Source organism: Nelusetta ayraudi, unplaced genomic scaffold, assembly GCF_046127955.1.
Source record: "Nelusetta ayraudi isolate G7.1 ecotype Tasmania unplaced genomic scaffold, CSIRO-AGI_Nayr_v1 ptg000016l, whole genome shotgun sequence".
In the NCBI taxonomy this organism is placed as follows: Eukaryota; Metazoa; Chordata; class Actinopteri; order Tetraodontiformes; family Monacanthidae; genus Nelusetta; species Nelusetta ayraudi.
In genome coordinates this window covers 3,014,023-3,031,004 of record NW_027466066.1, presented here as the reverse complement: position 1 = coordinate 3,031,004, position 16,982 = coordinate 3,014,023, and the positions used below count along the sequence as shown (strand labels likewise).

General features: G+C 47.8%; 1 protein-coding gene across 2 annotated transcripts in view; it reads right to left on the bottom strand.

The window, feature by feature from the left end:
- Positions 1-16,982, bottom strand: part of grin2aa (glutamate receptor, ionotropic, N-methyl D-aspartate 2A, a) — a 129,716-nt gene that overhangs the window by 28,798 nt on the left and 83,936 nt on the right. For both annotated transcript variants that reach the window (XM_076023870.1, XM_076023869.1), the window contains exons 4-5: positions 14,370-14,798; positions 6,890-7,004 (exon numbers count right to left, since the gene is read on the bottom strand). In XM_076023870.1, coding sequence (XP_075879985.1) covers positions 6,890-7,004; positions 14,370-14,798 — 544 coding nt within the window. The remainder of the gene's footprint in view (positions 1-6,889; positions 7,005-14,369; positions 14,799-16,982) is intronic.

Here is a 16,982-nt window from a genome sequence, read left to right as displayed (position 1 = left end):
GAGGCGGAGTCTTACGTTCCCGGGCCGGGAACGTGCAAGTCTGACACTTTGGAAACCGGCGAGAAGTTTGGGAGTCAGCGCCGGACTAGCTTAGCACGCTGCAAAGTGACCAACTTCCTCTTCCGCGACTTCGACGGCAGTTGGCCACAAACAGCATGAAAGACAGCTGAGGCGAAAATCTTTGCCCCGCATCGAAAGACAGGCACCTCGACAGCGCAGGTCTTGCACGCGGGCTCAGGATCAATCGCGATCACACGCGTTGTCGATTAACAAACCCAGATTTATCCGCAAGCAAATCTGTCAGCGCCGCGTTTAAACAAAGTGCGCACGCACGCTGTTTTAACGCTAATCCGTCACCTTTGCAGGCGAGCCATAAAACAGTCGCAGTCGCGCGCGCGCACACACACACACGCGTGTGTGTGTAGTCTTCCCCGCCTGCGCGCGCCCGGCTAAATCATTAGCAGGGCGAGCGGCGAGGAGGAAGTGAAATTAGCATTTTAATTGTTTTGCTTTGAGTGGTTCTCTATCCCCTGACAGGGATTAGAGTCTTTTCCTGCACTCCCAGCCGACGCCACTGTCAACAGCTCACTCTGCTGTCGGCTACATCTCCAGGAACGTGTGTGTGTGTGTGTGTGTGTGTGTGTGTGTGTGTGTGTGTGTTGGGGGAGAAGAGAGGTGGTGGTGGTGGTGGTGCACGACGGTACACTCAGGTGACGCACGTGTGTGTATGTGTGGTTTCTTTTCTTTTTTTTCCTTCTTCGTGTGTCACCTTTGCCCACGGGGAAAGCGGCCATGCTCGCCTTTCCGTCTCAGCGCGGCTGTTTTGCATTTTGAATGAGTGTGCGAGCGCGCGCGCGAGAGAGAGAGTTTGCTCACATCGCTGAAAACGGTCGATGGAGAAAACGAGAGAAGAAAAGTGGCGTTGCGACGTAGTGGTACTGCATCAACAAGAGTGACGCAATGAACGTGTTGAATGAGAATGAGGTCAAGTGCGTGGTTTATAAAGGACCTACACTTTTCAATGGGCCCCCCAACCAGCATTAGCATCTGGCCAGGGACCCCTTTGGCAAACCAACAAGAAACATTAACTTTTTGATTTTTTTTTTTTTTTTTTTTACTCTTATTTGCAATTCAATAACTGGTAAATTCACAAACCAGCAGGAATTGATGACATATTAATACAGATTATATTTAATTTGAATGATTAAACACGAAACATTATATCTGATCATAATTAAGAGATAATTTGATTATAATATTTATTTATTTGCATCTTTTCTTATCTTCTCTCAAAATTTCACTTATAAAATCACTCTTCTAAACACTCAGTTCTGCAAGTGAGCCCATTGTGATGTCACAAAGAGCACTGATACATCCCACAGCCACACTGGGTGGTCCTCCAGCTCTTTCACACCGGCCTGCAGTTCACTGCATTTGTGTGGAAGGTTTCAGGAGCGTTTTTGCTGGAGGCTGTAAACACTGGGCTGCAGACACTGTTCTTGGAGAGCTTTTGAGTTTTTTGGGTTTTTTTCCCCGCCAAAGCAAAAATGCAAATTAGAGACGCGAAAAAAAAAAAAAAATCCCATCCCCCATTTCAGTCGACGAGCCAAGTGGAGGCGCCCCGCTGCGACGGGGTTGAAAAGACGAAGCGTAGAAACATGAGGCGAGGAAGAATGAGCTGACATCAGCAGATGACTTCCTCCCCCTCCTCCGCCCCTCCCCCACCTCCCGCCCCTTCCTCTCTAATTAATGGAAGAGCTGCTTATAAATTAACGCTCGCAGAGCAGCGTGGGTTCTCCATATTGAGCCATGCTGAGCCGAGCCGGGCAGAATTCTCCCGTATAAAACACCAGCTTTTACACCCGCAATACATTAAACCTGCTCCGTGCGTGTGTGTGTGTGTGTGTGTGTGTGTGTGTGTGTGTGTGTGTGTGTGTAACGTGACAGCGAGGTCAGCGCAAGGTCAGGATGATACGGCCCGCGGGGCAACAGTTTTACGACAATCCCGTGGCAGCAATCATATCGTCCCATCAGCCGGCCGCAGATTTAGAGCCACTCGGACGTCACTCGACACCCTGGGCTTTAAAACGAAAGCTCAAATTAACTTGGATTGATTTTTTTTTTTCTTCCTATTTTTATTTCATAAGAGTCAGCGTGCCACTTCTAACAAGACTTTTATGGGCCAACACTTTATTTTGAAAGGACTTGGGTAGCACGTTGACACTCTTCCACCTCCCCAACACTCACAGAGTGACAATCCAGGGTAAAAGAGGGTGGCTTGGTCTCATTGCATTGTGGGAGGATGAGTTCTCAATCGATGTTTATTTTTTTTTTGTCTGTGTGTGTCTGTGTGTGTCTGTGTGTGTGTGTGTGTGTGTGTGTGTGTGTGTGGTGACTCATTCAGTCATAAAACAGTATTTGTCACACTGTCACACAAAATTATGTCTTGAAAAGGGATTGTGCACTCCCTCTCCTCGGCTTCCTAGCCTGGTGTGTGCGCGCGTGCGTGTGTGAGTGTGTGTGTGTGCGTGTGCGTCTGCCAGTGGAAAACCAAGAGCAAACGGTGGATTTAAACATATTTTCCTAATGAGGGAAGCTTTCATTGAGACGGGGAGTCCCATGCTGAATGTGTGTTTTAACCACACATTTGTGCTTGTGTGTGTGTGTGTGTGTGTGTGTGTGTGTGTGTGTGTGTGTGTGTGCGTGCGCGCGCGTTCGTTCTCCATATTGTGACTCGCCAAGCACAAATCCCATGCTGTCTGCGATAATTATTTTGTGAACTGGCTGCTAACACGGCGGCGGCGGCTCCTGCAGCCATTTAACACACTCGGCACTCAGCAGGAGTGAAAACACAACATCCTGCTTTTGAGCGGTAAATAACACTTTGCCGCTGCGTTCCGCCCAGACGCGACAGGAGGCGGCGTCGCTCGCTCCGTTCATGCCGCACGAAGCGGGGACCGTTTTTCAACCCAATAGAAATCCGTCAGTCAAATTCAGAGCACCGGACTGTTCATTAACCACCTGCTGTGCCTTTTTAGTTTTTCCCCCTCTAAATTGTTCTCTCATGTAATTAAAAAAAAAAAAAAAAAGGGGGGTGGGGGGGTTTGGGGCAATGGGCAAAACTTTTTTCCAGTATTTATTTTTTTCACTGTGAGATTCTGCTGCGCTAAATTAGCCAACTGAAAGGCGATTCACTCGTGAATTTTCTGATTCAGTTGTGTTCGGATTCCTTTAAAAGCCCCCCCCCACCACCGGGGTCATTTCATGAATTTGTTACTGTGTGTGTATGAATATGTATATATCGTTCATCAGTCTCAGATGGCCCCCAGCGAACGGCCTCCGAGACTTCAGCCGCACACTCAAGATGCGACTGAGCAGGTCAAGGTTTGCTTTCATCCCATACGACAGCTGCAAAGCGACTGGCCCTTTTCACTGGCAAATCAATAGAGCAATAAATCTGGTCAAACAGCAGAGGTTCAACTTGGGCTCTAAAGAGCCTTCAGATGAAGTTCGGCGGATCTCTTTAAACCGCAAACACTGCAGCGGCAAAAAGATTACGGATACATTGGTGAGGGTTTTTTGGGTTGTTGTTTTTTTTTTTTGTCTTCTTAACACACAATTAAGAAAGTTTCACAATCAGAAACAAGTGAATCATCAAGGTGAACCGGAGGTATTTTTTCCACTTAAGAAAAGAAAAAAAAAAAGCAAGTGGCTTTGAAATGACAGACCGAAAACTGAAACACCACCATTACACTGCATTAGCGTCGCGAGATGTGAAAGATTAAAAGCACGGCGCGCTTAAAAATTCTTTTTCAACAAAAGAAACAAAAAAAAAACCCTGCTCCTTTCAAGTGTCATTCCTGGTGAACTCACGTTTTTGTCCCCCCCCCCCCCCTTTATTCCTGCTTGACTGCCACGGTGCATTTTTTGCCGACATAAATGAAAAAATAAAGAAAACACATAACATTAAAAAAAAACAAAAAAACGCTGCAGCAGATCCGGATCTTCTGATCCGTGCTCGGATTCGCCCGCATGGTTTGCTGCAATCTGCGGCTCTTTTTGAACATGAACAGCAGTGACGTAACGTGTCCACCCCCTTCGAAAAAAAAAAAAGAAAAGAAAACACCATTCGCATTGAAACAAAACAGGTGAGGCAGTTTCAAAGCTGCAATCCCCCCCCCCCCGTCCCTCCCTCCAAAAAAAATAAAAATAAACACTGTGTGAGTTGCAGGGAGCAGCAGGTGCGGTGACCCGTTTTGAAAAAGCCGGCGTGTTCAACACCTGTAGTCGCTGGAACGATAAAGTTGGGCGGGGGGGGGGGGGGGGGGGGGGGAACACGCTGGTGGGCTCTTTTCCTGCTGCCTGTCTTTGTGTCGCTTCTTCTTCTTCTTTTTTTTTTTACCTTCCTTAAACTCATTTGCTCTCTACTCTGCTTGGCCCATCTGTCTCCATCGCTCCATATAGCCGCACGCCTCTCTCCCCTGCCTCCGGGGGACACATTTTATATTTTTAGTGCATATCCATATTTTAGTGCTGTTGCTTGAATTTTTATCTCTTGATCATTGTGAAAGTCTATGCCTGTGTGCGTGTGTGTGTGTGTGTGTGTGTGTGTGTGTGTGTGTGTGTGGTTTCTGGTGCATGGGTAGGTAGGCTGCACCAGAGGGAGAAAGAGAGAAGGAGCAGTTTTCAATTGTGTGTGCGTGCCTGTGTGTGTGTGTGTGGGCGTGCACGCGCCTCACTCTCTCGCACTGCGCCACATTGAAGTGGTACTGATCAATTTCACAGGCTCACTGTTTACAACAACACACTCCACCTCCCCTCGGCACACCGACAAAGGGGCTTTTGTGAGTGCGAGTAGTGTGTGTGTGTGTGTGTGTGTCGGTGTGAAATGTTGGGAGAGGAGAGAGAGGAGAGAGAGGAGAGAGAGAGAGAGAGAGAGAGAAAGCCAGTCTCAAAGATTGGCTGCAGCAAAGTAAACTCCAAATACTGTAAGGCGCAGGGCTGCAAGAGTGGTGTGACCTGAATAGGAGAGCAGGCCGGCGGAGTCTCTCAAAAAGGGTTTCTTTTAATAACCGCCGCGGACGGGCGTGCGCGCACAAACACAAACGCGCACAAAAGAGCGAGGCAGAGTGGCGGCGACCCCTCCGCCGCCGCAATAACAGGAGGTCCAACATTGGGATTAACTGCGGTTTGGGGTTCTGTCAGAGACCACGACAAGCAATTGCAGCACGTTACCACGGTGCGCGCGTTACCTGGACGCCTGCGAAGGGAGGAGGTTGTTAAGCGTTGTGGTGTGAGTTACAGGGAGGTGGGGGAGGCAGGGGTGACACCACAGGGGGACGTAAGAGTGCAATTCATGCGGTTGTGTTGCGAGAGATGCAATTCGGGCTTTTGTTACGACGTTCGCTCCTCCTGCCCAACAAACTGCAGCTCTTTGTTGCAGAGCACAGGGGACTACAGTTACCATGATCCTTTGCGGCTTTGAACGTTGGGGCAGTCGTCCTCGACCGCGTCTTCGCTACGCGCTTCAATGCGCGGAGCTGCTGCCAGGCGATTGGCCGGCGAGCACAGCAGCAGCAGCAGCAGCAGCAGCAGCAGAGTAAAAACGGCCGGCGATTAACGAGGGGGGGAAAAAAAAAAAAAAAAAAAAGATCAAGTGAATTTGTGAAAGTGCCGATGCTGCGGATTCAGAGCCCCAGCGTGGAGCGAGGAGCTGTTTAAATAAATGAAAGTGCGTAGCTCGTGCACACTTTAGGCTTTCTATTTTACACATGCCGGAATGTTTAAACTTTCAGCTGTTGTAGGACGAAGGAAGAAAGAGGGCTGCGTGATGGAAGGTCCCTGGGAAGAAGAAGAAAAAAAAAAAAGATCATCCATTTTTTTTTTTTTTTTTTTTTTCATCCATCTCCCCAAACACTTCCTCCCGGCCTCCCGCACCGAAGGCTATTTGGGGCGCTAAATATGAGGTATTTAAGGCCCTACGAGGCGGCCGGGGGAAGGTAAAAAGACACATGGCCCCTATTTAAAACCCATTACAGCCGCAGGAATACTCGGCCATTTCGCAGCGGCACATTCTCACATTAACCTGTTAGAGAAATCCATATGCTCGCCGGCAGATGAGCTCATTGATCAGCTAAGTGTTGAAGGAAGAGGGAGAGGGGCCGCTCTCTCAGTGCGGCTGGGCGCCTCCGACGACATCGGCGGCTTTCGCCCGGTATTAACGTCCTGAGTGGCCACATGTGGGTCGAATGCTGTCACTCTTTTGGCGTATGTCAGTTGGAAATCCTCCCTTTGTGATGTCACAAGGGGCACCGATACCTCCTCACGCATTAGCGCGACACCTTTATGGGGCAGGTTGATGCTCCAACTTGGAGACCACCTCGCTGCCGCTTTGTTTTTTGCCTGCTCCCGGTCCAGCGCAGCACCTGAAACATTTTATTGAAGGAGGCAGTAAACAGAGGGCTAATATGTGCTTCTTTTCTTTCCTGGAGATTTATTCTTCTACCCCCTATTGTGGTGTTTTATTAGTCATACAAGCCTGCTGCTGGTGTCGCAACAAAACACACAGTGTAGATTTATTACAGATACATCTCTACCTGTGTGTATGTGTGTGTGTGTGTGTGTGTGTTCCAGAGATTATTAAAGCATATATATAATATCCAATAACAACATGGACAAAACCCTGGAGCTAAGGCAGGACTCACAAGTTCCTCCCCGCATATTAAACTGCTTCCCAGCAAACGGCTCCCTAATTAAAAATGCTAAAACAGTAAATGCATTGCTTTTATTTTGACAGAACAAATTCATTTTTTGCCAAACGGCGGCGGTTAGACTGGTTCTTCTGAATACCCGCCCCTCCCCCCTCCCCCCTTGCCAACGATGCTCCTACCTTCTCCCACTCTCGCTCCTTGTTGAGCACGATGACCACCAGCTTGGGGTTCTCCTGGTAGCCGTCCTCGGTGAACGACAGGTCTCTGCCGTCCCACGTCACATTCATCATGTACCTGAGAGCGGCGGGGGGGCGGGGGAGGGGTTGGAGGCAGTGTGGCGGGCGGTGATAAGAAGACAGAGGGAAGAAATGATTGAGGGCGGGGGGGAAGAGATAAGAAAGAGGGTGAGGGGCGGCGTTGACGAGAGAGCGGCGACCATCACGAGTGGACTCGCACGTCGGGGAAGAACGTTTGTCCATGGAGGAAAAAAATGCAATCGCACATTCCAAGAAGCTTTACGACCGACGCAAAACAGCGCAGCGAGCAACGTGTCCGCCGGCGGAAGGTGAACACCAGACGCGCTCAGCAGTGAGTGACCCACATGGCAGGTCACATTAGCTAAGATGGAGGGCAGCGGGAAGATATTCTTGGGTCGGCGCTGCCTCCACATTAATCACGGCCGTCCTTCCCCCCACTCCTTCTGTCAGCGGCCGCGCTACAACTAGGAGGAGGAGACGGCTCCTCTTCTCCTCGTCTTCCTCTCCTCCGGGCCGTAAGGGGGACGCTTGTGTGCGACGGGGCGAACTTCAAAATGGAATGCAGCCCCCGTGTGGCGAGTATTCGGCGGGGCGGCGGTGGCCCCTGGACGGAAGCGTTTGAGGCCCAGGTGCCTCACGGCGGAAGAAGGCATTTTTTTTAGCGGTGGACTTTCTTTTCAGAATTTGCACAATTGCAACTCTGAATTTTTCCCCTTTCTTTTTCATCGCAATACTGGCTTCCCATGACTGACCTGGTGCACCGTTTTCCCAAATGTGTTGGTTTTATTGAATTCATGCACTTGTCAACAAGCTCATAGAAAACATTTCACAATGCCAAAAAGGGACCTTTTTTTCAGTTGTAAAGCAAATTTTGAACTCACTTAAAATTCGCAATATTTTACAGAGAGGTAGGTTAGCTAGCATTTAAAAAAAAGAAAAAAGCGAAGCTACACAAAAGAGTGATCTGTTTCCAATAAAACTACTGCTACTGCAGTAGTTTTGGAGCAGATGTTTATAGCCAACTAGCTACTTCCTGATCTTCTGGGGGTTTTTTTGTCCGCAATTTGTCAATAGAGGCGGGGAAAATGGTAAAAGATTCAGGTCTTTTTGTGTTTTATTTTGTCAGGATAACACACCCAGTTTCTCAATGGTGGGATGAAAAAAGAAGAAAAATAAAAGAAAACACCAACTTCATTACAGCTGCCAGACAGAAACCCATACAGGCTGTTGGATAAACGTGTGGAGACGTCCAAAAGCCTCACACACGCCTTGCGTTTCACTCCTTTTCTTTTTTATTCTTCTTTAATTTCCTGCATGCAACCGAGTTCTCGAGGACTCAATCTAATACTGGGGAGAACGACTCATCGGCCTCCAGGAATTAAATAGAATTTTAAGCAACGTCCCAGCTGAGACTTCGCCGCAGCGGAGAGAGATCATTATCTATCAGTCAATTAAAGCAGCGCCCTGAGATTTCGGAGCGTCCGCACAAGCTGGATAAAAAACAAGGCGGCGCTTATCTGAGGCGCTGTGATTAAATGTACACCTGCCACTGGTTGTAAATGGGAGAGCCAGAGACAAGACCAGGCAGACAGATTGGGCGGGCGTGCGTGAGTGCGTGCGCGTGCTTGTGTCCCCATCCGCCTATGTGTTTGGGGCTGATGCCCATCAACCAGGTGGACCTCATGGGGGGCGTTGCTAGGATACGGACACAGAAAACACGGGCAATAACTTTGGACGCCTCGACCAACCTTCACCGTGTGTCCTCTGCCCTGCAGCACTCTGGGAAATAAGATTTTTTTTTTCTTTTTTTTGAACCCAGCAGGTTTTTTTTCTCCCTTTAGATCACCATTCATGCCTCCATTAATTATGGAGGCAGAATGGAGCATTGACAAAAGGAAAAGAAAAACGCTCCAAAGACAAAAGGCACGCTGAGAGAAGGGAACAGGACGGAGCCTCGACTGAGTCGGAATAAAAAAATATCGCTGCAGTGATTTTTTTCTTTTTTTTTCCCTCCACTCAACCTTGTGCTTTGAGTGAAAAGAGAGGTTTGCGGATCGGGGAGGGGCTCTGCTGTTCACTGCAGCAAGCTGCGCGCATGCACACCCGCATGCATTCACGCGCAAAATCTGCAAAATCAGGAGCAGCAAAACGTTCATCCTGAGCTGCCCTGTGATTTATTCAATCCTATTTTAATACAGCGTTTGACACTGAATCCAATGTTAGATGGATTCACACGCTTCCCACCTCAATGCATATCAGACAGCTCAAAATACATCATGATTGGCCATGATGAAGTTTCGTATTGATTGGCTGGCTGTCTGCAGTTAGTCTGCGGTCTTCCAGGAAAAGGAAACCATTATTTTTTGGGGCAAAATTTTCAATAACTCACATTTAAAAACAATCCATCTATGGATGACAATCGGCATGTGAGCAGCGTAGCGGCTGGTACGTCTGAAGGCAGAGGGATCTACCTCGGACCGACTCGACTCTTTGGCCTCAGCAGTTCTCATCGTGCTGAAACGGTCAACCACGCTCGTTTCCCTGCGTTTAATAACACCCGAGTTGCTAAATTTTGACTGAGGAGGCCTGACAGCTGGGGAGAACCCCCCTGTATGATGGTGTGTGTGTGAGAGAGAGCGGGGGCTTCATGCATATGTGTGTGTGCGTGTGTGTGAAAAAGACATTTGTCCTCTGTCAAGACAAGGACCAGTCAAAGTGATGATATATACTCTCAGGATAAATGATCTATCAACTTCAATGGCCCACACACACACACACACACACAGCTCGTGAAACAGAAATGGGGCTCTGAAAAAAAAAAGACAGGAAGTGCTCGCAGCACTGATTTAGGTCCTTCAAGACGACCCGAGGGTGAGTAGTGACTGGAAAACACACTCAGCCTCAGGTGGCCCTTGTTAAGTGTGGCATGAATGATGACTGAACAGGGCGAAGTAGCTCCTAGCTTAGCAGAGCGCCTCCCGCAGTGCGTGTGCGTGTGTGTGTGCGTGCGTGCGTGCGTGTGTGTGTGCGAGCACTTCGTCACCGCGGTTTGTTGTCTCCTCCGCGTGAGCCCGAGCAGATGAATGCAAACAGCGACAATTGCATTTTGGTCTTTTTTTTTTTTCACGCCCGCAGACGCGTCTTGTAGCGCGACTCGCGTCCACGACGACACATTTATGCACAAAACAGGATTTGCGTGGATGTCTGGTTCGGGATGCTTTGTGCGCGCGAGCATCGCTGAGTCGCTGCGGCGTGAAAAATCAATTCTTAGCGCGAGGATCCCTGAACAACACCCGAGCATCATCCTTGGAAATCATTTCCCCGATGAAAAATTAGCCCAACTGCTGAGCGTTGGAATTTCCACTGGTTTGTGCCGCGCGCTTCCTCCCGACTCTTTCACCAGAGAGCAGCTTGAGGGCTCGGTTGACTTGTGCAGCCTTCATTTCAGGGTCTTGCGAGCGTATACGCCGCCTTGAATTTCCCGCAGCATCAAGGACTTTGAAAGAACCCGTCTGATGCGAATTCCCTCTTCACTTTTGGAAAGCAGCACCTTGTGATTCACACAGTGCAGTGAAATCACAAGATACCTCAATTTTGTCCAAACAACGTTGTTTTCTGGAGTTTTTTTTTTTTTTAATTTGCAGACAAATAATGATGCACAGCAGCTGCACTGGAGTCCGGGGAGAAAAAAACAAATGACCTCGAAAATTACAAAATGCTTGTCGTTTTAAGTTTCCCTTTCGGAATTTTCAGTAACTTAATTCATCGATCAAGGGGGAATTGATTTCGCTTTCTTACTTTTCGCGACTATTAAGCACCAAAGAAAGAAAACTCCAAATGCAAATGAAAAAAATAAAAACAGATGTGGATATTTAAGAATTCCTCAATTACGGTGACAGGAGAACAAAGATACACCAGAGCACACTGGTACAAAATCGGCCAACAATAATCGATTTTGATTCTGATCACATTCATTGTTTGTCTGTTTCGAGATGCAGAGCGAGAGCTCTCTCACACTCTACGTCGACGAGCACGCCGTCTTCATGCCAGGCTCGTCTCTTCGCGGCACCGCGTTTGTCGCAAGTCGCGGGGAAACGCGAACGTACAGCAAACGTGGCAGCGGGCTTCAACCGTCACATGTCCCCCGCGGAGCCGGCTAACGAGCGATCATGCAGCCATGGAATATTCATGACGAGCGGAGAGACCGACATGTTGGGTCACCGGGGAAACGGGTGTTTCCATTCTGCAAAACACACTTTAGAAAGGTTTGCTGTCCATGTGTCGCGCGGAAACAGTGAATTAAGCATGAAGCTTAACGCACAATGCGGACGTTCACATTTCCACTCACAATATGAATGATTTAAGGTAAAAGCATACCATTTAAACGATAGTCAAGTTTGGACTGGTTCCAGGCCCTGCTGCTGGTACGGGTTTGAGCAGTAATTACGCGTCAGAGTGAACTACCTGCCACCGCCGCTACTTCTACCATCAGACGTGGAGAAAAAAAACAACCCCGCAGTGTTCACCAACAGTAAGGTGAGAGCCTCGCTGAAAATCCGTCACGAAAGAAAATTCCTCTCGGAGGCGGGTACATTACTCTGGTTTGGACACACAGACACAACAGCACCGCGCTCAGTACATTTTATAAGTTGTCACCGGGTCCTGCCGCTGCACCGGCCAGCTCGCCCACTCTTGCTTGATCATTTGTCTCCTGTTTTTATTTAATAATATTTTTCCATTACTCTGCAAAGCATATTGGTCTTGGGCGTGACACAGCAGATCTGTCATTACAGCCGCCGCGGTCGAAGCCAGGGGGGTGAAACATGTCCAGGAAGTCCGTCGTGGGCGGCACAAGTTACCAAAACTAAATGATTTTCGAGCGTAAACTCAAATTGTTTTGAAGAAAACGTTAATTAGGACTCTATTCTTTTTTTTTAAAAAAAGCGACACAATTTAGTTTTGAACTTTAAAAATCAGTTTTATGGATCAATCACTCCTAACAAGGACAGTGGTAACCCTATGACAGTGTGTGTGGCTGACATGCAATAGGACTATATAACTGCCTGCCCAGCACCCTCTAGTAAGAGAGCACTTCACGGCAACACTTCGCAGCATCAACTCCGAACGCTTGGCTATTGGAAGCTAGCGCTGTAGCTCTCATACGCTAGTAATGGCGGTAAAAAGACCAAAAGAAGATGCTGGCGGTGGAGGCCAGTAAAGAAGCCGAGAAAGGGAATCATATGTTGGTGCCTGGCAGGCAACCAGAGTTGTATATTACTATACCAGGCCAGCAGACTGCGCTGTGTTAATGCCAGAGGTGTATTCCTTCCTTTGACAAGCCAATGAATGGGAAAAATAATATCAGGCATCTTCAATTTAAGGTAGCAAAAGCAGACAGTGTTGCTTTAATTCCCAAAATTGCTCACGAGGCCGATGAATGCCAAGCAGATGAGATGATGATAAATTGAAACCCCTCTGCGCAAACTGCAGACAATATGCTACACTGATGCTCTGCAGTATTACATAGAGCCCATCTGCTTGCCGGAGCATGTGTGTGTTTCTGTGTGTGTCTGTGTGTGCATATGTGTGTGTGTGTGTGCGCGCGTGTTGGCTGCCTACTCCCACTACCCCTAGCAGTTGTTGATGGTCTAACAACCCCGCACTGGCCCGTCGCTCCAACCTAACCTTGACCAATCACGTTGCTCGTGTCCCGGCCCTGGAGCCCTATTGGCTGAGTTCTCTCACCCACAACGAAGCCATCTGTGGCCACTCATCACCTGGCTAACGACCTGAGGCAGTGGAGCATGCTGGGAACAGTCAGCTGGCTGAGTTGTAAGGGGGTTAAAGGTATAACCTGTCATACCTTATTGCCTCTATGTGCTGCGAGCGGGAGCTAACACAGAGAAGCCGAAGCTTATGCTAACCGTGCTAGCTACCCAAAGAGCTCAATGCGCCAGGTTCGCCCTCACCAGCATGCAAAAAAAAATAAATACATACATTAAAAAAAGGCAGTGATTGCTGATGACAGACTTACTTTTAGCCTGAAACGTGTCCAAGACTGTTGAGAATTTGGCACGAAGTTGCTGGGACAATTAAGGGAACTATAAGCAACACCAGCCACAAAAGCCAAAAAGACTTTCCACTTGATTTGTTGACCAATTACGTTAAAATGTTCCGCGCCAGCAGGAGATTTATAGACACCTGATGCAAGGGGGGAATGAGAACAAGACTCCATTTCAATTTACTAATCAACAAAAATAATCAAATAAGAGGGATTTAATCTGATTTACGAAAGTGCCTTGTTACACAAACATGCAAAAATGCTAATTTGTTTTCCTTGAAGTCTCTATTTGTCTCTGAAGAGTTTCACTTTCCGCGTTCACTCGGCACACAGATCAAATTTGGAGACGTTGCCTTTTGGGTTTTTAATTTCACACACCATTGTTTAGATGGGAAACAATGACGGGACGCAAAAGAAAAACACATTGTGTGAATCTCCCCCTCCTCGGCCAGATGGACGGAGCTGGCAAGGGGAGCTTGCAGCGTCTCCCACCGGCCGATGGGAGGCGGACGGGCGATGGGGAGGAGGAGAGCGAGAGGGGGAAGCAGAGGAATAAACAAGAGGAGCAGCAGAAGGAGCCATCAAGGAGCTCTTCAATTTTGGAGAGCACTCATTTGTCCAGGCTTCCCGCTGCCACCCCAGGCTCAATATCCTCCCTCCGCTGCTCCTTCACCGCTTTAGTCTCAAACCCCTTCCCTTCAGCTCCCATTCAGCCCTCAGATTTGCCCTCCCTTCTCTTCTGCACTCCTGAATTCCTGCCTATTACTCCGTAATCGTTCCTCGGTCCGTGACGCAAACCTGAACCAGAAACTCGGTGGAGGTTTTGTAGCTGCTGAGGACAATTAAGGAGACAATCAAAAAAGTAAGACCAAAACTTTAGTGTTATATCCGTATTGTATCAGCGGCTACACAGCTGTTCTCCATCTGTTAGGAAATTGCGAAAAATAATTTTAACAAGCAGAAAATGTCAAATGAATGATTTTTCCACGGATCTACTGGCATAGAATGGGATAGAAAATACAGATATATTTACACACAGAATATACAGAACAATTTTTTTGTTCCATTTCCAAAAGATTACTAGTTATATTTACATGACAAGCAGGTCTTTTTTTTTATAAGGCCACCATGCTTTGTAAACTAGTACAGCAAAGCTCAAGCAAAACGCAGGAGAGAAGAACATGACCACTGATATAGTGCTAAATATGGTAAATAAACAGGAATTTGCTAATTTTCACTTTTCTTTCTTACCACTAGATGGTTCTAAACGTTACACGCTGGTCCTTTATTTTAATTTAAAACAATTTTCAGACCCATCCCCCCGTATTTCCCTCCACTTACTTGTGCAGCGCGCTGGGTGGCAGCTTATTGGTCTTCTCCATCTGGCCATAACAGGAAGTCTTGGCTTCGGGGATGTCGCCGTACTCCTGCAGCATGGCCGCCGCCGCCGACGTAATGATCCCCAGGCCGTCCCGCACCCGCGCCTCCAGCGGGTAGTCCCAGTCGTCGTAGGACACCGAAATCATCCCCGAGGGAAACTCGTCCGGCGTTATTTCCGGGTTCCCAGTGGTGAGGGATGGCACGATCCAGATGTATCCGAATCCGGTCAGGCCCAGCGAGCGGGCCTCCTCCAGGATGTACACGGCCTCGTCCTTGGAGCAGTAGAGCAGGACCACCGGGGACTGGACCTTCTTGAGCATGATCTGGGACCTGCTGTCCTCCTCCACTGCGTCCAGGATGATGATGTTCTGCAGGTCCCAACCCACAAAACTGAAGCAACGATAGAGGAGAGGAGAGGAGTGAAAATGTTAATATTCAATTAAGAGACTATTAACTTGGCAGGGAGACTCATAATCATCCGCGATAATTAATATCGTTGTTGGGTGTGACATAAATGCTAATAGGTACAAGGCTTTTTTTTTTTACTATCATGGGACAGACATTAGGGTAAATGGAAAGCGAGTGACACAGCTGGTCTCGGAGCAGGTTTCAGCCAAAACAGGTTGGACACAAGGGGGGTGAGGGGGTGGACGTTGGCCGGTTCTTGTGGGAAGAACTACACAGTGCCTGCGGTCATCAGCGGCGTCTATGGAAAGTTTTCACGGCAGATGGCGCTTGACAACTGACCTCAGGGTGGCCACACCAAAACCAAGAGCCCAATGAGCAAATGCAAGGAATCTACTGAAATCTATGGCAAAGCAGTATTTTGATTCCATGTTTTATAATCAGCGATTTAACATTTTGAGGAGAGATCCACTAAACATCTTGTTGTGCTCCTGGCAGTCACGTTGCTCAGGACAAAAAAAACAAGGTTCCTTTCGACTTCCAACTTCTGATATGATTTTTGATTGAAAAATAATGAAAACGATGAAGATACTCAGATACCAAATAATCAGTCCACTTGCCTTGACTTAAGCTTCAAGACCTGTTTTCACAATTTGGTGTGAAATTGAGATTGAAAAAGTGAATACCAATCAACCTGATATTGAAATAAAACGTGGTTTGATGCTTGTAAAAGTGAAACGACATCTTTTGGTCCTCGAGGAAACTGCTGTTGTCATCGGGCACACGATGCTGAGCCGCGGTGTTAAAAGGTGGTCATTTTGTTAATGAAGTGATTAAAAAAAAAATAATTGGTCGAATTCCTCACTGGAACGAATCCTCCGTCCGGCATCATGAGCGCCGGTGCCCTGATGGAGGAGTTAGTGGAGCGAGGAGCGGAAATGAGAGCGACCGCAGTGTACACAAAGAGCGGCGCGCTGGAGACACTTTACGAGTGTGACACAGAAGGGAAATGAAGTTGGCGGTTAACCGTCGCCCGGCAGTCGGGCGGGGTAAGATGAGAGGGGTTTGGGACTCGCGGCCCTCATCTGCCTGTCCAGAGCGATAACGGTCTACACGTTCCAGATGACAAAACCCGTGAGGAGAGATAATGACAGACACGGACACATTAACAGGCACGGAGGGGATTGAAGGGAGGGGGGGGGGGGGGGGGGGTACAAGGAGAAATTAAATGAAAGAAATTCCTGATGATACAGCGACTGCAAGTTCTCAGAGTTGACCAACTGCTAGGGACCGGCCCACCTGCCTGCAGGTAGCCGGTTTGTTTCGGCGCATTATGCCTTTTGATTTAGTTTTAACTTTATAATCTTCAGATTATGATGTTAGAAATTGCAGGTTTTTACAACAAATGGTCCGTTGGAATTTAACTAAAATTCACCTCAAGTGCTGCTGTGAATGCACATAAAGAAACTGAAATACATTCCCCTTTTTTTTGGTCTCTCATCATCACCATCATCATCATCATCATCATCATATGGGTATAGGCATCGTCATCCTGTTGTTTAATCACTTCATTCATGATCTTCGAGTCTCTCACACTGATTGCAAGATGGACTTGAAGCCCTCGTCCCTCCTTATCCTCGGTGCCGTGTCATCTATCCGACCCTGGATCTCCAATCAATGGGCACGTCTGCATTGACCCGCTGAGTGGCCTGGTCCAATTTTTCTGCCATGAATGATGGAACTTTGCCGGTATTAAAACTGTCAGCCCGTGACTAAGACACCATGAGCCGGCTGAATGCTGACGCAGTAAATCGACAGAGGGTAATTGCGAGTAACTAGGCTTATTAATTCTTGGGGGTTTTTTTGTGTGTGTGTGATGGCTTGGATTAAAATTTCATCTGGATAGAGGGTGGAAATACTGATCATTCTGACAATGAGCACCATGTATTTTTTTTAAACACAAATTTATAAAAAAAATGTTTTCATTAAGAGTTTTTGGGGACCTGAAGAAAATATTTATAAGATATGATTAGATGGTCTCAAAAACCACAGATGAAGACAAACATGAAATGGAGGAGGAGACTGCAGCTCCTTCTTGCTACAGTGGTGGGTGAGGATGTTGCAGTCTCATCGGGCTGCGTGCTATTTAGCATTTAAAAAAGAAGAGAA